Source organism: Porites lutea, chromosome 3 (assembly GCF_958299795.1).
Source record: "Porites lutea chromosome 3, jaPorLute2.1, whole genome shotgun sequence".
Classification (NCBI taxonomy): Eukaryota; Metazoa; Cnidaria; class Anthozoa; order Scleractinia; family Poritidae; genus Porites; species Porites lutea.
The window spans coordinates 33,595,297-33,618,380 of record NC_133203.1 but is presented as its reverse complement, the minus strand read 5'-3'; the positions used below and the strand labels follow the sequence as shown (position 1 = coordinate 33,618,380).

General features: G+C 39.1%; 2 protein-coding genes across 2 annotated transcripts in view; one reads left to right on the top strand and one right to left on the bottom strand.

Annotated features, from left to right (window-relative positions):
- LOC140932187 (uncharacterized) overlaps window positions 1–22,803 on the top strand; it is a 24,746-nt gene extending 1,943 nt beyond the window's left edge. Inside the window, exons 2-13 of the mRNA XM_073381828.1 lie at window positions 1–281; window positions 1,931–2,218; window positions 2,743–3,060; window positions 4,185–4,305; window positions 4,978–5,234; window positions 5,841–6,025; window positions 6,948–7,040; window positions 8,114–8,218; window positions 10,535–10,746; window positions 17,258–17,298; window positions 18,640–18,736; window positions 22,310–22,803. The exon at window positions 1–281 is cut by the window's left edge and continues 103 nt beyond it. Of these exons, the coding sequence (XP_073237929.1) occupies window positions 1–281; window positions 1,931–2,218; window positions 2,743–3,060; window positions 4,185–4,305; window positions 4,978–5,234; window positions 5,841–6,025; window positions 6,948–7,040; window positions 8,114–8,218; window positions 10,535–10,746; window positions 17,258–17,298; window positions 18,640–18,736; window positions 22,310–22,514 (2,203 nt within the window). The 3' untranslated portion in view covers window positions 22,515–22,803. The remainder of the gene's footprint in view (window positions 282–1,930; window positions 2,219–2,742; window positions 3,061–4,184; window positions 4,306–4,977; window positions 5,235–5,840; window positions 6,026–6,947; window positions 7,041–8,113; window positions 8,219–10,534; window positions 10,747–17,257; window positions 17,299–18,639; window positions 18,737–22,309) is intronic.
- LOC140930980 (tetratricopeptide repeat protein 4-like) overlaps window positions 1–23,084 on the bottom strand; it is a 73,002-nt gene that overhangs the window by 32,588 nt on the left and 17,330 nt on the right. The window lies entirely within an intron of this gene.

The window sequence follows — 23,084 nt, the reverse complement described above, 5'->3', positions numbered from 1 at the left end:
ATCCACTCTTGCCACGGTGAAATCACAAGCTGAGGAACAAGCACTCTCCCCCATAGTATCGGAAGCCGTTTGGATAGGATTGTACAGAGACAATGCTACCACACCTTGGGTATGGGTCGACGGAACACAGGCTGAATACTTTAACTGGAATACAAATGAACCCAACAACCAGGGAAATAATCAGGAGCTCTGTGTAATGATGTTTTCTGCGAAAAAAGCAATGAAATGGAATAACGGGCAATGTACGGGCCATGAGCCCCTTTACGTCTGTGAAGTCTCTGGTAGGTAAAAGTAACATGCAATGGTTGACACTTCGAGGCTACTCTGTAAAGAAAGATCTGCTTAAGCTCTAAATTGAGGCTGTTTAGGTGCGTCTAATACAGTCCTGTTTTTTGGGTCTAATTTGGCTTCCTTAGTGAAGGCTAATATAGTCCAGTTATCTAGGGCTGATTTAGACCCAGAGGCTGAAATGAGTCCAAGCATGGGCTGGAATAGGCTATTGATGAGGCTGTTTTTGCCTAAATTGTGCTCTATGGCTCCGGAAGAGACTGAATCAGACATTGACCTGTAGGGCTGAATTAGCACTTTGGGGCTGAAACAAATCTTTTTAATTTTCACTGTGGACTACTTAAAATTCCATCATAAAAAGGTGTTGTATTCTATGTTATTACATGGTGTTGATGTGAAATAGAAGCCGTTAGCAGATGAGCATTAATTTTGAATTTCTCCTGCTTCATTTCTCATAAGAGTAAGAAAATTGCTACAGGACAACAAATGCTAAAATCGCTCGGACAAAAATGATGAAGAAAAGTCATAACTTATTTTACTGTTATCTGTTAAGCGCGCGCAGAACCAAGTCAATTTCTGGGTCAAATCGATCTTTTTTTTTCTAATTTAAATATATTTATTGATAATCACATTAAATAATTACACTTACAATATTACAAAAAAGACACTCTAACAACAGACATTAACAGAGAAAAGCAAAATTAATTGTTAAATTATTACAGGGCTAAAAAAAATTAGAAAAAAGTACAACAGGGCAATGAAATAGTACGGAGTTAAGACAGTTTACTTAAATAAGGCGTCAGTATCCACTTTCTTTTAAAGAATTCTTTGTTGCTGATTTTTTCTTCTGTTTCATATTTAGCGATGATCTTCGTCCTAAATCCATAAATGTTTGGAAGGATTTGTTTGCTCCTACAGTCCCACAAATAGAGTTTTCCAATAATTATAAAATAGTTCAGCAATTGAAGTAAAGGGCAAGCATTTTCCGTCAAAATTCCAAAGAGCACATTTTCCAAGCAGAGACGAATTCGTTGATTCGAAATAAGGCACCAATATAATTCAAATTCAAATACTGTTATCTCAGTGTTAAGTGCGCGCAGAACCAAGTCAATTTCTGGGTCAAATCGATCTTGCTATGCCAAAATTGTGGTGAACACTCAGAAAGAGCACATGTTTTCACTTCAGAATCGTCAGTTGAGTCACTAAATTGAGCCAGGACTCCTGATTGAGCATAGTTGAGATGGCGAGCTCTTGGTCGGTTATGTAATCTATACTGAATCATAAGCAAATGATCAATTGGCATCTACCTTAATACACCTTATTACGGTCTTATTGTTTCAGCCAGATTTAAAGACATCACAACTTCTTTTCCGCAAACATCATTTCTTAAGATTAAGACTTCATGTTCCAGCACTGATCGTATAAACAGAGTCCCCCAGTACGTGGAGCAATGTGTTTTCATATCACTCTCAAACAGAGAATCTAAGTCTCTCAGCTAATAAATTGTACCTCCATTCGTTTTGGCAATTCATGGGGAGTTTCATCTTTACTAAAGCAAAGTATAACCGAGGAAGACGTAGCCTCATAATAAAGACAAACTAATCAGTTTTAATCATTAACTTTTTTTCATTGATATCTGCAGCTTTTTTCCTTCCTTCGCCAAATATTACGAGACTGGTATTTGAAAACTGTGGATTTACCTTGACATGGGAGCGATACGCACAAAAAGATATTCTCACTGCTGGATATCAAGTAAAACTTGTTTCTGTCAAGAGTGGTTCAGATAAAGTCACTAACGTTTCCAGTGACACTCAAAGTTACACGTTTTCATCTGATCTAATTCCCAATTCTGCTTATGCAGTAAGTGTCAGGGCAATAACAAATGTTGGATACAGTAACTGGACTGAAAATCAACTGAAAGCGTCTGCAGGTAATTCTTTCTGTATTATATTTGTTCGTTCGTTCATACGTGCATTCAGTCATTCATTAATAATACGTAAAAATACATTTATCGCAGAACCTTGCGAGGTTTGGGGGAGGGAGGCGTGTGTTCGTCATTAATAATAATTTATTCATTCGTTGAAAATGTAACCTGCATTGAGTAGCAGTGGCCTGAAAATTGGCGTTGTTGCTGATTTACACATGCGCATTCCTTTTCTGGAAGTTATATCGCTCTTGCTTCCTTCAGTGTCTAGTATTTATTTTAATTGATCAACAAAAGGAGAAAGTTCAGTAATCAGGCCCCAGTTGTTCAAAAGGTGGATAGCGCTATCCGGTGGATAAATCTCTATCCAGTGGATAGTGCGATTGGTTTCCCAAATACTTATCCGCTGGATAGTGATTTATCCGTTGGATAGTGCTATCCAGCGTTTGAACAACCGGGGCCAGGTCTGTTAAAATGAGTAGAAAATCAATAATTCTAAATCAATAATTTTCAAACTAATATGCTTACAGATATCCCTGACAAGCCAGTTATTAAACAAATTACGTCAAAGGGATGCGTGGCTGCTCTGCAGTGGACTGGGCCGACGCCCAGGGAATGCCCAGTCCTCTTCTACAAGATTCGCTACAAGGAAGAGAAAGCAACGAAAAGCGAGTGGAATGAGATAAACGTCACAGACCCAGACGCCAATAAGCTCGAGCTGACTTTGAAGTGTGTTACAACATATGAGTTTGAAGTTTTAGCGTGGAATGCCCTGGGATGGAGTCTTCCCTCTACTGTGCGATCAGTAACAACGGAAGAGGACCGGAGTGTTTTTAAATCCCATAAAAGTTTGTAAAATTTTAAACTTCTATATATTTTAATGGTTTTTAAACGGAATAGTTCCGCTGATACTAACTCCAAGAATTTCACTTAACATAAATACAAGTACTACGAGTAATGGAGTAGGCCGGTTATTATAACCGAATTTACTATAGCTAGTGTTCCGTTCTAATTCATTTTGACTTTCTCAAAATCGAAACGTCTTAACCTTATTCAACTCTAACAGTGTCAAAATGGCAAATTACCCAGATTAACTATCAAAATAGTTAAAATATCAAACTGAAAAGAGGTATAGAGGCTCAATGGCCGACATGATCATGAGTACTATTGACCGTCTAGAACTGTATTTTTTAGACTATTTCAGTCACTCTGTACGGGATAGCTTTTGCGCAGGCGCGAAACCATACAGGGCTTCTGTTCACACACAGGAACAGTGAATTCCGCTCGATTTCTGTGACGGGACCCCGGGGGTACTTGATATATCCTTGGGTGGGGAGGTGCGGCCCGGCCCCTCATACCCTGACCCTGTTTAAGACAAAAATCGCTGATTTTCCTACCCTGTTTAAGACAGAATTCCGATTTTTGAAACCATACCCTGTGTGAGACAATAATAAATTTCGAAACTCTTTCTTATTTAATCCATTGACAATCACAAAAATATTTACAGCTTGATCAACAGAGTCACGCAGGCTGTTTATTGTCCAAGAAAAGATACCCTGTTTAAGACAAAAATTGATAAAATCGAAGCCCTGATTTAGACAAAAATGATAAAATCGATACCCTGTTTAAGACAAAAGTCCCGAAAAAACATACCCTGACTGGCCGCACGTCCCCATTAAGCTCTTATAAGGGAGTACCCCCCCCGGAGGACGGAACGAAGATGCACCGCGTCAATCTGTAAAGTGGAGAGTCACATATCAGATAGGTGTTCGTACTATAACGGATGGCCTTTCGTGTTGGCACGAAAAGCTGTCCGGAAGAATGTAAACACAGCGCCTGAGTGAGTGAGTGAGTGAGCGAGCGAGAGAGTGAGTGAATGAGTGAGTGAGAGTTGATGTTGATTTTTTTTCATTAATGTCAATTTGTTTCTTTCTTTGTTGTTGTCTTTTCGTTTTTCTCCATAACATTAAAGGCCTTTCATCGGGAAGTATCTTTTTGATCGTATTTTCTATCGCTCTGGTTGTGGTTATTGTACTAGTTATTGGTGTGAAGTATTATTGTAACAAAGCACAACAACTCCCTGCTGCTAAGAGGTAAGTGTACAAAAACCAACAAGACTTGTGTGACGCTTTTTTTCTCTGTTTATAATTCACAGTCATTCCTTCTTTGTTTTTATGTCTGTGATATACCCCCCTCCCTCATAGCAGGAAGCCTTACAACTTGCTAAAATCGTTAGACTTGAGGACAGACGCAATGAACTCTGTGTCGGGACTTTTGATAAAATTACAAAGGCGGGCCCTTGTCGAAACATGCAAGCACGATTAGGACTATCGCCCATAACTTATTTCCTTAGAAAGGCTAACTCGTCTTTTAAATGAAAAAGCTTCTTCCCTAGTGCTGTCCTTATAATAGCAAACGCAAAGACTAATCCCTAGGCGTTCTCTTTTGCCCCGTTGTCAGCACGAAGTCTGGGAAAGAGCGGGCGAGTGTCTCTCGGTGACGTCACAGCTCACGGTAGAGTCCAGGATTGACCGAGCCGAGAACGCCTTGGGACTAGGCTGGCAAACTCAATATCTTTTAAAAGTTACTGAAATGTTGATGCAATTCTTAGTCCACGATTTGTTGTTAGGTTAGTACAATCTTTAGTAACTATGATTCAACCTTATTTTTGTATACTATTTTTAATTATTATGTTGTAAACTCCAGTTTCAAGAAGGTTTTTGTAAATTTTCTGCATATTGTAAACACATTGTGATTCATTTTTAATGCGGGAATGTGGGGATTAAACATCTTTATTCGTTTATTTATTTTATTTTGTTCACCACTTTTTTTAGAACCGCCAAAGATATTCAAGTATTGGATCATTGTGAAATTTCTCCAATGAGAACAGAATTTGTCGAAAATTTGGGACAGGGAGCGTTTTCAAAAGTCCAAAAAGCTAAATTGAAAGACGGTTTGGAGTACTTTGATTTGGAGAAAACAAGCAGAAGCGAAATGACTGTTGCCATCAAACAATTGCGTGGTAAGAGGGAACTTCTTGTGCTCATAAAATGATATTATAGCGTTCATTTATCAATCGTCTCACGAGACTCGCTTTGTTATTAACCACGACATTTCGGTCGCTTACTGCTGGTCTTCATATCACAACATTGTACTGTGTTATTTGGGAGATACCTTAGCTGACTTATGTTTGGTTTCAAAGGTGACAGCAACGTCCCTTAAAAATGAATTTACGCACTTTCAAACTTTATCGCGTCTATTTGAACCCGCCAACTGATTTGTCAAATGTTGGCGAATTTTACTGGAGTAAGTAAGTAAGTAATAACTTTATTTAACCACGGAATCCTTATCACTAAAAAGTGGTCTTCTAAAGAGCCGTGCACATTAAACTAAAATTGGAGTTGCATTCTTAAGATTTTTTCCTGGCTCCAAAAGGGAAAGGAAAATTCGTCGGCGTATGTTAACGTCCTCCTTAAAACTTCGCATTAGGATGTTTGACGTGGAATGAATACTTTCAAGAGTTTAAGATAAGGCATTTCTTCTGAGGAAGGCAGTAAATTGTCTTAAGTGTCACGTAATCAAAATAACCCACCAATAATAGTAATCAACGATCCGCTTTCTGTTAAAGACGGTGCAAGCGAAGAGGAAAAAAGGCAATTCCTGGATGAAATAGAACTCATGAAAGAGGTGGGGAAACATCAGAACGTGGTGAGTTTCCTTGGCTGTTGGACGACAACGAAACCATTTCTTTTGATCATGGAGTATGTTGCTCATGGAGACTTGCTTCGTTGGCTTCGCCGAAAAAGAAGTCAGGTATTTCAGATAAAAAATAAATAAGATAAAATAAGCTATTGACTATTTTAACGCCGACTTGTTTTTTACCAAACGCCCACATTTTCCTGCTTGAATTCTGGTTTGATTTTCGGACGGTTTTTGTGAATACATGAGAATGCCATACGCAAAATTCGAGCTCATCAACTTCTATACTTTCAGTCGACGCCATGTTGAATTTTGAGCTCGAGTCAAGGGTTCCAAAGGAATTGTGGATGAAAATATTGGCTTATTTGATTGGTTAATGTTTTACATTTGGCGTATTAATCCGCGTGCAACAAAAAATGTCAGTACACACGAGGGAGCGTTTTCAAGTTCGTTCAATTTGCCCCCGGAGCTTGCTCCCAAATATTCAACTGGTTAAATATCGTGGAGCATTTTGCGGGTTGGAAATTCTGCTCCCGAGGATAAAGTATACCCATGAAATCGTTGGTACACACGGTGGAGCTTTGCTCCCGGAGTGTGCCCCTGGAGCATGCTCCGGGAGCAAAACCCTTCGTGTGTATCGGCCTTTATGGAAAGAGATGCTACAGCAGCTTTAAATCGAGCCGGTACTCAGTACTTATGTCGTGCTGCCACTTTCATGAATGTACAGTTAAATCCCGCTTTACACACACCCGATAATATGGACACCTCATTATAACAGACAGCTTGCTTGGTACCTGGGAGAGGAAACCCCTTGCATTTTCTCTAAATTCAACCCGCTTAATACGGACATTCCGTTGATACGGACACTTTCTATGCTCCCTCAGTGTCCGTCAGCGGGGTTTGACTGTAAGATGCAGTAATAACGTATAATGTTTAAGCAACATTTAGAAAGTATTTAAACTGAAATCCATTTGATAAAATGGACGGCATAGGCAACTTATCTATTTTGTGGCTGCTGTCGTAATTACCTTCACAGATAAGCAGTTCGACCCTGAGAAACGCAGAGGCCAGTTTGAAGAGCGAAGAATTGTATGCCGGAACAAGGAAACAGAGTGTCACTGTTCATCTGGTATGGAGCTACTTGGGCAAACTAACACAATAAGAAAAACACCCTGTCCCAATAACCACAACGAAAAACTCTATGGATGCTGCTTCCCAAAGAAACAAAATTATGCTTCACTGTGGGTTTACTTTCAGAATGGTCTCTTCATGCGTCATGACAAGTTTATGTGACTACCGTAAATTGCTAAAGCTCTAGGATCATCGTCAAAAGTGATAGGAAGGCTTCTACTTTCTACCCCCCGCCCCTCGCCCAATGTTAAACAAAACTTAAGTGTTTATGCACCTAATTGTAGTGTTATATCCCAACATTGCATAGGGGGAAAGGGGGGACGAAGAAAATTTGGTTGAAAGGAAAACCATCTTTCTTGAGGATTAGAATGAACTGCTTTAAACCTGAACAACCTACCCAACTACTTTTATCAGGGATTGTAGATTCGACAGAGCTACCACGCACGTTCGCAGGGTAAGAAGAAAATACAAACAATTTTCCCGCCCGATTAGGTATTCGCCGAGTCATCTGGACTTTCTCGGGTGAGGGTCTGTTTCCTGTGGCTGTATTTATTTTCTTCAAATCAAATTACTTCTCTGCGTCGTTGATTTATTTCCCTATTTCTCCGGACTAAGATTTATGGTGACTTACAGTTTTAAATTATAGCAGTGACCTTGATCTTGCTCTTGACTTTAGTATGGTGTGGCATAGGAAAAGAAGAGTGGAAGACAGTCGGGTTTTGTGAGAGGTCAGGGCCTTCTGAGTCAGCTCTTTATAAGTTATACAAAGAAAAAAATGATACCGATGACGATGAAGAATGTACAATACCCATTATTGTATTTTCCACATTAACTGATGTAAAGGATCAATTTGCTCTTGGCTGAAATATGTCGCAAAAATAGCAAAGTAAGGAGTACATCTGGGGCAAAGATGGTAAATAGCACATTTGCATACGAATCTACACCGGGTGGTATATAAGGGACAAATGTGGCATTTGTCATCTTTGCCTCAGATTTACCCTTCCGCTTTCACATTATTGCAAAATATTTGCCAAGAGCAAATTTGTGCAAATCCATTTTCTTTTCGTCCAGTTGGATGAGTTGGATGAAAACACTGAGGACGAATGTGACTACGACTGCGAATCGTTCATTCCATTTGATCTCATGTCATTTGCCCGGCAGGTTGCTCGTGGAATGGTAAGGAATGTTCTGTCGTTAATTAGGTAAATGCAAGTCGAAACTGAATGAGAAAGACCTCAGAAACTCACTGATAGCAAGTTCATGAACAGAAAAAGTTGGTCTTAACAACAAAGTTTCTCCTTGTGTCTCTAAACTTTGTTCTTGGTATTTGGCACGGTTAAAAACTGTTTATTAACATTATCCTGCTTAATTGTTTAAACATGCAACTGACTAAAACGATCTGAGTGTTTATTCAAAAACAGTCAACCAGGTTCGTGTCAACGCCATTTTCGATTTTATATGACGTAATCTCACGTCATTATGATGCCGTATTGTTGAATTTATTGGCGGTATCCAAATTTCATCAATTTTCTCCTCTCAAAGTAGACATAAAGAAAAATACTTAAATATGTGTCTGATAAAATCAAGATGTTAAGGGACTTGTCAGAAATTAGCAGGGGGGAGGGGGGTGGAAACAGAGGGAGGGTTACAACTTTTTGAGACTGCAGAAAAGGGAGGGGTCATGAAAAATGGGCCGTTAAAAGGGGGAGGGTCATGCAAATATGTGTCCGTGATCATGTAGAGGTTCACCCACAGATCAAGAAAAAAGAAGTTCTTTATTTTGTAAAAAAAAAACCTGGGAGAAATAGGAGAGTCGAGTGATCAGCTGTCATCTAAAATGTATGTATATGGCATTACAAAGAACAGATTAGAAATATATTTTGAGCTTTCATAATACTGACTCACCCTAGTGTATTGCAAGAACTAGATTTTATCATTTATACAAGAGGGGGGAGGGTCATGATATTTTAGGCCAAGGTCAAGGGGAGGGTTAACAAATTTCACTCCCATTGCAGGGATGGGTCACCTCATTTCCGAACCCCAATTTAAAATTCCAACCCCCCCTCCCCCTGCTAATTTCTGACAAGTCCCTAACTAACACTTATTATGACGTTGTTTATTATTAAAGAAAGAACTGGAACCATCTGCCATCTTGGACCTGCCATTTTGAATAAATCAAATGTATATCAATTTACCTACAACTAATTTATAAAATAACTAAGATAGTGCGCGCGTTCTGATTGGTTAAAAACCTATAGTTTAATGTGCCGGTAAACTCATAGAAAACTTAAAGTTATTTAAAAAGCAATAGACCACACTTTCTATGGGTTTACCGGCGTGATAACCCATTTGGGATGTTGGGAGAACACTCGAAAAGCTTTTACACGCTTTTCTCGTGTTTTCCCAACATCCCGCGCGGGTTGTCAGCCGACAAACCCATGGAAAATGTGGTCTCTTGCTTAAATAAATGGAAGTAATTGTGATAGACTGAAGGATGCAAAAAAATCTGCAAGTTATGAAATTGTTTAAGAGAAATAAACACCAGTACTGTTGAAAATTGAACTCATCGTCTGCCATTTGCTCATTCTGAATTTTTCTCAAATTAGTAACTAAATAGCCTAGACTACATAAACAGCTTTAATCAAGTAAAGATAGACAAGAAAAACCTTTTTTCATAGAAATAATGCAAAGTTTTGAAATATGTAGGCTGTTAAAACTCAGCTAAAACTCGGATGCCATGGCGACGTCAATGTTGACATATACGTCACGACGACTTGGAAATGTTCCTGGAAAAGTTTTTGAACGGTTTTAACCTGTTTATGTTTTTACAGAAGTAAAAATGATATGTAAATAAATGCAGGTTGTTGACGCAAGAAGGAACTTCATAGGAAACTGAATTTACGAATCACTGGGAAGACCCTAGCCTGAGAAAATAGCTGACATTTGGCGACGCCACCACCCTTAATTTCCCCACAAAATGACAGCTGAGAAACGAGCGCAGAAATTCCCAGATCTTGGTAGTGCCTCTGATAGGTCGTGCCGTGCAGGAAATTTGCTTTAACCAATCAGAAGCACTATTCAGATCTGAGAAGTGACTCGTCATCAGTATGGAATTTCTGCGCTCGTTTCTCAGAGGTTATTTCGCGGGGAAACTGGTGGTGGCTTTGCGAATTTCTCAGGCTAGGAAGACCGTATTAAGGCACGTCTTAATCACTGTATGCGAGCTAGTAATTCCGCCTTCGAAAGGTCTTGAAGCCTGAAAATGAGGGCTTGATATTGTATAGAAAAATTTAAATACTTTTGGTTTAAGTGGTAGTTACAAAACAAACCTCAGAAGTTCTTGCTTACAAGAAATCCTTAGTCCCGAAATCATTATCTTAAGAAGCTCCAGCTGCCGGATAAAGTCCAGTAAATTATACATGGGCAATTTTAACTACGGTAGATTAAACTGACATCGGATTATCCTTTCAATTAATTATTTGCAATTTTCAGAGCTACCTCGCAGAAAAAGGCCTTGTTCACAGAGATCTAGCCGCGCGAAACATCCTTGTGGCACACGGTAAAAAGCTTAAGATTGCTGACTTTGGTTTGATGCGGGAATTACATCATGGGATGTACGAAGTAAAAAAGCAAAAGAGACTGCCGATCAAATGGATGGCACCAGAATCACTGTACGAACAAATTTTCAGTTGCAAGAGTGATGTGTAAGTAAAAAGTATAACATAGTCCACGCACTACAGAACAGAGATTAGATCAGTAAGATCAAGACCAACCCTAATGAAGAAACAAACCTGCCGTGTTCAGTTCTTCCACTTTTTTCATTATTTTCATGCTTTTCTTTATATTTTGTAAGTAAACGGATAACTAAGTATGGTAAGAAAACAACCAAAATACTGCACTGGTATCAAGTGTGAAGCTGGCTTTCAACCTTAAGTAGGCAAGACCCTATTTACATGGGTCTGGACAAATTTTTGAACGCAGGGTTTTATCTAGGATTTTTCGCTTGGGGGAGAAGTCCCGAGTGGCCGAAGGCCACGAGCTCCTAGGGGGATCTGGTGACATCGCTGAGATGCAATCTGCTGCATTTTGAGACACAATTGTGTCCTTAGACAGGTATTACTTACTTCATGTACACTGACCTCGTCGCGTCTGGATAATTTTCCGATATAGTTACTTTTATACTGTAATAATAACAATATTTTTTTGGGGAAGCTTCTACCCCTCAAATACCCTAGATAGAACCCTGGAACGGACAAACTCTTGTACGAGTCCGCCTTTCCTTTACACGGAATTGGCCAGGACCGGCGGATACGTGCACGTTTTTGAACAGAAAAGAGTAATACGATTTGTGGTTTGTATAAACGGGTTGCACAGGTAAAAATTCGTCCGTTCAAAATTTTGTCCGAAGCTGTGTAATGAGAAATGTCCAGAAATGCACGCATTGGCGAAAATGGCAAAAATGGCGATTAATCGCCAAAATCGCCAAACTGTAAACAAAATTCAAATGAGATGACAAAGGGGTCCTTTGGAAAGTGGCGATTTTGGCGAAAATGGCGTATTTACAAAAGGGAGAGAGTGTTCGTTCAAGCCAACCAAACCAAATTTCATGACCCACAGCTTATCCACCAATTACTCGAGGAGAGACCCACCAATTCCTTGAAATGATACTGACTAATTCCTTACCATGGACACTCTAACTTTTGAGGTTCGATGTAGACCTAAACAATCGACTGCGAAACGCCAGGAACCGTGCGTTTCGCAGTCGGTTTTGAATTAAGCTACCTCACAAGTTAATGGAACCGATGTTAAGAGAATTGACACCAATGAGGATTGTTTAGGTCTACATCGAACCTCAAAAGTTAGAGTGTCCATGGTAAGGAATTATTATCATTTCAAGGACTTGGTGATTGTCTCCTCGAGTAATTGGTGGATTAGCTGTGGGTCATGAAATTCGGTTTGGTAAGACTTTGAAAGGAATAAACCATAAAAAAGCAAATGATGCTAGTGTGATATTTCAGCGCATCACATTACTTTTGGCAAGTCAAGCGACATCGAAAGTAAGAAAATGTTTACTTAACCTGTGAAGTACATGGCACAAATGCATAAGCTTAAGTGAAACGACTTCCATTCGTTGTTTTCAGATATATTTGATTCAGTTGTATTTGATAAATATTACTTCACAGTTAAATAAAGCCGTTTTATAACATAACAAAAGTAAATCGCGCGCTCTGATTGGTCAGTTAGCCACTACCATTTGCCCGTGGGCGCACGCCAAGAAACTGAGCTAGCGCGGGAAAATTTAGGCAAATTCAACAAATCTCCTCTCCTGACGGTAAAATACACCGATGAAATGCACAGATGAAAAGTGGAAGTTGAAGAAAATACTAAGCTGTCGTTTTGAAGGAAAAAAGATAAAAGATCAAGCCACAAATTTGCCCCGGATGAATTAATCACTGTTTTCCTCGCGGCTAGAATCTGCTGAAGGAAAATCGAGCGAGCGAAGATTTAAGGTACAGTTTGTGTGTTTTTTATAGAAGAGAAAGTCTGTTTGAAATGTAAATTTATCAATTAGCGTTGTGTTATTGACTTTTTGGTCAAGCTGATGCTAAATTCAAGCAAATATTTTAGGAAACACGCTCAAATTCGAGACAGCTTTGTTGTGAAGTTTTCATCGCATCGATTAAAAATTTTAGTTGATTTTAAACGTGCACATTACGCTGAAATAAGCGAATTTCATTTGAATACAGAAACATTTGGGTTTTCAAATTAAGAAATGGTAAACGTGCAGCGTGCAACCATGGAGTTATGGATGCACGCGGGAGGTTGCTAAGCACGAAAGAAGCGTAAGAGTCGCACGAGGCGATAGCCGAGTGCGACTCTAGCTTCTTGAGTGCTTAGCAACCTCCCAAGTGCATCCATAACTCCATGATTGCACAGCTGCAACGTTTACCATTTCTTTTATAACATAATCAAAAGAGAAAAACATTATTTTCCATTTGCCTTCGGTTGAGTCATCGGTCCGAGTTCATGTATGGTGACATCTGCCCGCGCGTAAACAAATCATGTTCTATGTTTTTCAGAAACTTGCCTTTGAGTTTTTCTTTCGCTGAATCAACCGTTCTCCGTCCTCAGGTAAATTGCAAAACGTTTTTCGTTGTCATTCTGAATGGCATCTGTCTACTTGCTCTTAATATTAGGGTAAAAACTTTGAGGGAAAACTATAGCTGCAACTATAAACACCAACTAAAAGGACTCTAAAAAATAAGCTAAAACTAAATAAATGAAATAATTATCAAGCTTATTTATGTGACAATTTTTGAAATAAACGCAAAGTAGAAATGAGAAAATTTGACTGTAATTCCTTTAGAATAACAGGTAACACTAATTTTAAAAAGAAATTAACTAGCTTTGTATCGAAATCTGTCTGGGGAAATCCAGCTATGAAAGCGAAAGTTGAAACTGAAATTCGCCGACACACAGCCGGCGCTGAAGGTGTTGTTTTTCGACCGTTCTCCGAACGACTGTTATGAATGAACACTGAGGAACAAAATAATACACACAGAAGTTATTTTTTGAAAAATTTATTTGAAAACCCAAATGTTTCTGTACTCAAATGAAATTCGCTTATTCCAGCGTTATGTGCCCGTTTAAACTCAACTAAAATTTTTAATCGATGCGATGAAAACTTCACAACAAAGCTGTCTCGAATTTGAGCGTGTTTCCTAAAATATTTGCTTGAATTTAGCATCAGCTTGACCAACAAGTCAATAACACAATGCTAATTGATAATTTTCCTTTTCAAACAGACTTTCTCTTCTATAAAAAACACACAAACTGTACCTCAAATCTTCGCTCGCTCGATTTTCCTTCAGCAGATTCTAGCCGCGAGGAAAACAGTGATTCATTCATCCAGGGCAAATTTGTCGCTTGATCTTTTGTCTTTTTTCCTTCAAAACGACAGCTTAGTATTTTCTTCAACTTCCACTTTTCATCTGTGCATTTCATCGGTGTATTTTACCGTCAGGAGAGGAGATTTGTTGAATTTGCCTAAATTTTACTGCGCTAGCTCAGTTTCTTAGCGTGCACCCACGGGCAAATGGTAGTGGCTGACTGACCAATCAGAGCGCGCGATTTAGTTTTGTTATGTTATAATAAATTTTTCAAAACATAACTTCTGTGTGTATTATTTTGTTCCTCAGTGTTCATTCATAACAGTCGTTCAGAGATCGGTCGAAAAACAACAGCTTCAGCACCGGTTGTATGTCGGCGAATTTCAGTTGCAACTGAACTTTGACTTTCATAGCTGGATTTCCCCAGACAGATTTCGATACAAAGCTAGTTAATTTCTTTTTAAAATTAGTGTTAACTGTTATTCTTAAGGAATTAAAGTCAAATTTTCTCATTTCTACTTTACGCTTATTTCAAAAATTGTCACATAAATAAGCAGCTAATTTATACAACAGGATAAATTGGAGTTAATGTGATAACCATAAACCCGCCCTTACCAGTTGTGGAATCAGCTCACTTCCTTTCAGGGGTCACTTCCTGCATGTTACCCCTGTCACACTAATTGTTTCGCTCAGCCAATTAGATGCCAGCTATCACATGTACAGTTGATGCCTACATTTTCCCGCCTAGCTCAGCAAAATAGCACTTCATATTCTTCTCTTCGTGGAACAAAATCCCATCCCACCCTCCCTTATTACTGCTTGATTCTCTCTGCTGGTTTTCTTAAGGTTTTATATATGAGGTCTTTCCTCTTGTTGAAAAATTTAAGAAGCTGCTTATACTTTTTGCAGTCATACGAACTACTGATCTTTGTTGTTTACACTTTGAATCAATTGGCAATTGTCAAGAAGATATGGCAGAAAAGAGGTGGGGTTTCTACTGAGGGGAATCATTGTACCCGGCATCCTAACATGCTTGTGCACTTAGTTACTTTGGGCCTTATTTTGATTATTAAGTTGATAACAGTTTAATTGTCATTTACTTGCAACTTCTATTAATATATTTTCGTCTAACCTCTCTCCCTCGAGGTTCATGTTAAGTGTCTGGCTCTGCTTTCGGGAGGGTTCAGGTTTCCCTCAAAAATAATTGAGGGTTTTTCCTGACGGACAGCAGGCGCGCAATCCTAGCTTAAATTAGTGATGATATCTGTATTGAGAGTCGTTGGCAATTAATAAACATGGGTTCGGGATGAAGTGCTCCCATACAGGTCACACTTTGCCCCATAGACTCTTGTTACTCCTTAAACCGGGGAATTAGACATCTAGAGAGGTCTTTCCACCTCTCCAGTACCCAAGGGGGATTATCACCTCCACTCACAACCTTGGGGGATTATCACCTCCAAGAGAGGATTATCACCTCTCACTATCCTGGGGGATTATCACTCCCTAGAGAGGATTATCACCTCTCCCCTTGTAGATTTCGGACTGTTACACCAATATGTAGAGAAAACTGACCTGCTGTCCATATTTGGAGTACTTCATCCCTTACCCCTTTTTTCCCCATAATAATTCTGGTCTAGTTACTTGCTTTATCTAAGGGGTTATGGGTTAAGAGCATTAATTGATAGTTTTCATTTATTTAGTTTTAGCTTATTTTTTAGTCCTTTTAGTTGGTGTTTATAGTTGCAGCTATAGTTTTCCCTCAAAGTTTTTACCCTAATATTAAGAGAAAGTAGACAGATGCCATTCAGAATAACAACGAAAAACGTTTTGCAATTTACCTGAAGACGGAGAACGGTTGATTCAGCGAAAGAAAAACTCAAAGGCAAGTTTCTGAAAAACATAGAACATGATTTGTTTACACGCGGGCAGATGGCAGCATACATGAACTCGTACCGATGACTCAACCGAAGGCAAATGGAAAATAATGTATTTCTCTTTTGATTATGTTATAAAAGAAATGGTAAACGTTGCAGCTGTGCAACCATGGAGTTATGGATGCACTTGGGAGGTTTGCTAAGCACTCAAGAAGCTAGAGTCGCACTCGGCTATCGCCTCGTGCGACTCTTACGCTTCTTTCGTGCTTAGCAACCTCCCGCGTGCATCCATAACTCCATGGTTGCACGCTGCACGTTTACCATTTCTTAATTGTGATATATCTGATTCAGTTGTATTTGATAAATGTTGCCTCACAGCTATTGGGGCCTCTTTAGTTATCTAATTTGAAGAGGCCACTTTTGGCATCCAATTTGAATATTTGCCACATTCTGAACTTTTTTTTAGTAATGTTGCCTCACAGTTATAGGGACGTCTTTAGTTATCTAATTTGAAGGGGCCACTTTTGGCATCCAATTTGAATATTTGCCACATTCTGAACTTTTTTTTAGTAATGTTGCCTCACAGTTATAGGGACTTCTTTAGTTATCTAATTTGAAGGGGCCACTTTTGGCATCCAGTTTGAATATTTGCCACATTCTGGATATCGCCAACCCCTTGGCGATTTTCGCCAAAATCGCCAGTCTCCTAGGGGTCGGGACGTTTATCGCCATTATCGCCAGCCCTCTGGCGATTTTCGCCAAAACCGCCAATTTTGCCAAAACCGCTAATTTTGCCAATGTCGCCAGTCTCCAAGGGGCCTCTTTTGGCATCCAATTCAAATCGCCAGAGGCTGGCAATTTTTCGAAATTTTTTGCTATTTTCGCCATTGCATGCATTTCTGGATATAATTGAAACACACGGACAAACAAAATAGACAAATAAAACAAGAATTTCCCTAACCAGACAATGATCAGTTATGGATTCACAATCCCCGTCCTGATTTATCCAACAGTGGTTTTCAGTGGTGCTCTGTGAATTTCATTTTCTTTTCTGCAGAGGGTTTCGTATCTTTTTGTTTTTCTTTGTCTCTAAGATAGTCTAAAATTGAATAAATTTATGAAGAGTTACAAAATCCATGCACACGGTTAAATCACTATCCACTGGATAGCGCAATTGGTTTCCCTAACACTTATCCGTTGGAAAGTGATTTATCCGGTGGATAGCGTTTAATCCAACTTTTGAACAACTGGGGCCAGATGTTAACGTGCAGGATCTTGACATCGATGTTAGTGCGCTCATATGTTTTGTGATTCTTACGTTAAGTTGCTGTTGTTGTTTTTTCTTTTCGTTTTGATAAAATATAGTTTGAAAACAAAACTGATGAATTCGCTTATTAAATGCTAAAGATCAAAAACTTGAGATAACCATTATATTACTTTTTTTTTCACAGTTGGTCGTTTGGAGTTGTCATGTGGGAAATAGCAACCCTTGGTAATGTTACAAAATGACAGGTTCTTTTTAGCAAATCGATACACCCACTAGGAAAAAAAAGTCGAGAGAGGTTGGAGCCCCCCCCCTACGTTTACCATGTTTTGCTACTGATTAAGAGTTTAAAAAGTAGTCCATCTTGGGTTCCTCAAGATATTATAAAAAACATTGGCTATAGAGATCCTGGCAACTCGTACGTTATTCAAAATGACCACCATCTTGCATTGTACTGATAACTTCGATTTATGCAAATAGTTTAGAAACCAGATTACAGTGTAGTAGGGGGCTCCTGAATCCCGAGTGCAGTTTAGAAACTAAACTACTCGAACTCTGTTATTCGTCTCGCTTGCGTTAGCAAGCCCTTTTTTCTTCGCATTTAGTACACAAAAAGGCGTTTGTGTTCCCAGGTGTTCCTATTGCAGACCGTGGAAACTGGGACTAAGAATCATTGGTTGACCGAAGCCACGCATGTTTTGCGACAAAAAATTAAGAAAGATTAAATTTAGAGCTTTCTACAAGAGGACGGTCCATGAATTCTACCGCTGAAAAGCGTTAATTACTTTGGAACAAGTGAACACTACAGTGGTCGGAAAAAAAGAACAATCTTTTTAAAATTAGCAAAACCGGGATGGTTGAGTGTTGTAAACTTTCATTGTATGCAAATGGGTCTTGTGATGAGCACGCGGTTTATTCAATTTTCGGCGATGATTGAAATGATGTGACATGTAAATCACTTTTGTGATCTCTGGCAATGATGTAATTTTTCTGGAATCGAGGCTGTTGAATTTTCGTTTATTTATACACGCGTATAGCCTGCGACCGCATACTCATTTCCGGTCGTCACTAACACGCGTTCTTTAGCGAGTGAATCCTGTTTCGTGAAGAATTAATCACCTCCTCATTTCTCGATCTCATCTTCAAGCAAGCGAGACTTAACGCCGGTGTAAGAGCGTTCTTTTTGAAAAATTTTTCATAGTCTATAGAGTTTATACTTTTCTCTTTTTTTCTCTTTTAACCTAAATTAAACTGTAATTTAATCAAAGGGCAAGTAATTAGTTTAACTATATCCTGCCCTCTCCATTTATTCTTGTAACCTGATATTTAATTCTACAAATAGCATCTTCATCTTCAAATCTTGTAATACAATATAAATGGCTTGTAGAATAAATAAATGAATGAAAAAAACTGAAACTAAACTAAGGAAACAGTGTTTCTGGCACATTTTCATTACTCTTCTTTGTTTCGAAAAAACTTCTAGTCTTAATCGGGTACAAAATTACGAAGAGTTCATCAATGCGTAATGACTATTCCGGGAATAATCAATTTTTGGTCTATACTTTATAGGTGGTTCGCCGTATCCGCTATTAAATAACATCGATGTCATGAGACGTCTAAAGACAGAATACCGCATGGAAAAGCCCGACTTGTGTCCTGATGACCTGTAAGTTTTTTTAAAAAAATGTTGACTAGCGACGGAAAAAATGATTTTTTTCCCTTTATCTTTCTTGTTGGTAGTTCACTGACAACTCCATTATAACAAATAGATTATACGTAGACTGGACTATATAATGATTTAGTAAAATCCAACTAAAGGTCTATTATCAATGCTGCGTTCTGATTGGTTGAGCTACTACTGGGCTATATGTTATAGCCCACCAGTAGCGAAAAGCGTTGGCTTTGAAAACCAAAACAATGGCGGCTGAATCGCGTTTTACTAGCTAATTATTTTTTATTCTCGATATTTTTGACCAACTAGTTGGATTTTGCTAAAACAATTATTCCTCTTGCCTTCATGGCCTCTGAGTCAATAGCCCATTTGGCCTTCGGCCTCATAGGCTATTGACTCAGAGCCTATTCGGGCTCTAGGAATAACTGTTAAATATTTTTTCGAGATCGCAAATGGAAGTCTCGTGACAATGAAGTCGATTGGGAGTACCTCCAGGCTGCAGTGCGCGCAGTGTGCGACGCTTCACAGAAAAATTATTACAGCAACTCTTAGACAACTTGGATTTCTCAGTAATTAGGGTATAACATAAGCGTCGACTGAAGACTGGATGTTTAATACATAAAAAAAGTTTGCTACTTCTTGGATGTTTCCGAAAGGCTTTTTAACTCTCATTATTCACAATTATCCCCCACACATGCTCCATGGTTGAACTTGCGTGATTTGAAAAAATGAAAATATACATGTAGAATATATATATGGGTTAAACGTAAAGCATGAGCTCGTGGGTTGGTGTATGCGTGCCCCTTGCTTTGATTTACTGGTAATTCGTGATCCACCTTCCCCGTGCATGTCGTGGTGGAACTGCTGTGCGGTTCCCAGCCAACAGCTCCCACTTGTGTCGTGTAGAAATGGCGCTTGATAGACTGCTTTGCACTCACCTCCTCAGTAAGGAGTTTTGAGACACGGGTTTTCCCCGTTCACTAACCCAACGGCTGTGCCACGCAGGTGGGACCCAATACGGGCGAAAAAGCTGTCTGTGGTTGCCACTGCCCCTGAAATCTTTGCTTGTTGGCACTTAGCGATAGGTATAACTAGCAAGGACCAGGTTTATTTCTTGAAAGGCCTCCTATCCTTCCTTCTCAGCACTTGGTACAGCTGCTCTGCTTAGGGTGTCTGCTACAATTTGTTTATTCCAAGGAATGTATCGGACTTCGACGTCATAGCCACGCAGATTGAGGATCATCTTCTGAAGTCTCAATGGAACTTGTGACAAGGGTTTTGTGCTTTTGCCTGCAAGGACTTATGGTCTGTTTCAACAACTGTACTTCTGCTATATATGTACTGGTGGAACTTGCGACAAGCAAGCACAACGGCTAGCATCTCGGCTTCGATGGGAAGCATAACATACAGGCTTGCTGTCTTGCAAGAGCACAGCCCCGAGCCCCTTGACACTTGCATCGCACTGAATTACTACCGGTTTGGTTTGGTTTTACTGAAGCATAGGTGCTTGCGATACGAGTTGCTTAATCTTCATGAAGCTGTCTTTCTGCGGAAGGTCCCAATGAAACAACACATTTGACTTACCTAGTTCTTGCAGTGGAGCGACTTCACTTCACAGGCTTGGCAGGTACGGGGTCAAGAACTGCACAAATCCAAGGACTCGTTTTGCATCTCCTTTGCTCTCTGGTTCCGGCATCTCTTGAATTGCTTTTACCTCGTGGGGGTCAATCTTAAGGCCATCAGCTGTCAGGAGATGTCCCACGTATGGAACTTGTGTCTGACGGATCTTGCATTTCTCTGTGTTAAGCTTTAAGCCTTGCTTTGATGCTCTGTAGACCTTTGCTGACATAACATTGGGTTTCGCACCACTATCCAGCTGAAATCGTACCTGAGAATCTTTTATTTCGGCGGTTACATAGAACTCCTCATCTTCCTTCACATGCTTGATTTCAATGAGTACACAAAGAGGGTAATTCTTACTCACTTTCTTCTTCTTCTGGATCAGAGTCCTGTACTTCTTCAAGATTGTGGAATTCTTTTGATCTGCAGGACTTTGTATCTTCTTACAGAGTCCGCACTGTTGTCCCATTGCTGGTCATTTTTTATGGGTCTTATCATAACCACATCTACCACATTTATCTTTGGACTTGCTAGTCTCAGGTTTCTCCTCTTTACTTTTAATTCGTGGACGCATTTGTTTTGCATGTTTCTTCTTTTCTATGGCATTCACAGTTGGCTTCACCCTTCGATAGTTTTTTCAGGCTGTTTAAATTCATTTCCTGGTTTCGACCAATTTCAACCGCTTTTACAAGCGTCAATTCTTTGGCCAAATCGAGATACTTTTCCCGAGCTTTTGTGCACTTACGGCGGAAAAAGATCGCATCACGAACCATACGCTCCTCTTCTTGATAGTCACAATCTTTGACGAAAATTTTCAGATCTGTCGCAAAGGATTCAAAACTCTCGCTCTCTCCTTGGTGTCTTTCATTGAATTCCAAGGCAGCCATAATGTGCTTTTTTTCTAAGCGCGCAGTACTCTTCAAACTTCTGCAGCACTACCTTCAGTTTCAAATCGTCTTCGGGCTTTGCGAATGCAAATCCTTCGAATAAATCTAATCCTTTGTCACCTACCCACAACTTTAAGTAGCTTACTTTCACGCCGTCTTCTTTGTCGTGCAGCGGACCATCGAAGATACAAGAGGCTTGTTGGCAAAAACGAGCCATTCTTGGTGTAAATCTTGTCATCTCCGGACTCTTGTATTTCGCTATTGTCGTCGAATTTCCACGCACTACACACGAAAACATAATTGATGGGAATACTCCGTCCTTTTTCGGGGAAATGTCAGCTCGATGGCAGAATTGGGAGAGGATTTTCTTGTTCTCTCTGACACCATGTAAGATAATAAACTAGTCAAGATGGCCGACAGTGAAAGCATGTTTATTCCCAAAGTCAGTCACGTGACATATAACAAATGACTTGCTTGGGAGGGGAAAGTCTTTCACGCAATACATTTATAATATCATATAATCCATGTAATATAACAGATTTCGATTAAGTTCAATCTGTTTAGGTATCCGTCTTTAAAACGGTTAAAAAATGTTAGGCGTGTCAGCAAAAATTACCTGTCAGATAGAAAGGACACCTAAAGTTGTTTTTCTTTAATGATCTTGTTTAAACGCCGACCACTTACTTAGTGGTGGTCCAGCTCAACGATGTCCGTGCTGAAGGAAGAGTTGTATAGATAAGTAGCTGTTCCGATAGCTGTATAGCTATTTAAAGTCTTTTACCTTATTATAATTTAGATATGGATCGATTTGTCTTTTAATTTGCCGGGAAATGAGATTATTTTATACGTAATTATGACGAACTAAAAAGGCGAGGAAGCTAATGAGGAATATCTGAGGCTTTATAATACAGCTAAGCTTCCCCAACTAATGATAATTTGTAATTTAACGTATAAACTTACAAAAAAGTTTATGATGTGAAAGCCTCATGGATTCTTTAGGGATATCAAAAGACAGCATCGACGATTAAAACTAGACTGATTTTGTCCCTATACTTTCTAGTTATTCCTTGATGAAAGACTGCTGGAAACAGAACCCTGATGAGCGACCGAGTTTTCCAGAATTGGTTGAACGATTAGAACAACTGATGCTTCAGGAGGTGGAATATTTAGATTTTAACTTGTTGGACGAAACTAAAGATTACTATCAGGTGACAGCTGAGTCAAATACGGGGGAAACTGACGACGAGGAGATGTCTATTGTATAGTACTCTGGCCCCCAAACATGAATAACATGAAAAAGATCAGCTGGTCAGTGTACATGTAATGGTAATGATAATGGTAATCATAATGATAATGACAGTGATAATGATGATGATAATAGTATAGTAGTATACTACAAATTATTTAAAATATGAACAGAAACAACAAAATTATACGGCATATACCATTTCGATAATAATTATACTATAATTTAATTAACTAATCAATTCGATTTTTTACTCAGGATCTGTTTTCGTTTTTGAAACTTTAGATGGGCATATTTGGCTATAACTTGTGACGTATTGTCATTGTCTAATCTGAGTAAATAATAATAAAGGTCTTTATAAATAATTCATTGCGTAAACAGACGTGCAGTAATTTACATGGCAATAAAATGAATAAAGGAAAGCGAAAAAATACGTGAGGAAAACGACTAAATAAATATTAGTTACTATTAAGGAGACATCTATTAATAAAAACTGATTTAAAACGACTTGTCCGGACATTAGGTAGAATATAATTATGCGACATAGTTCTTATCTTCCGTGTTCTCTGGGAAGGTAAAAGATCGCTTA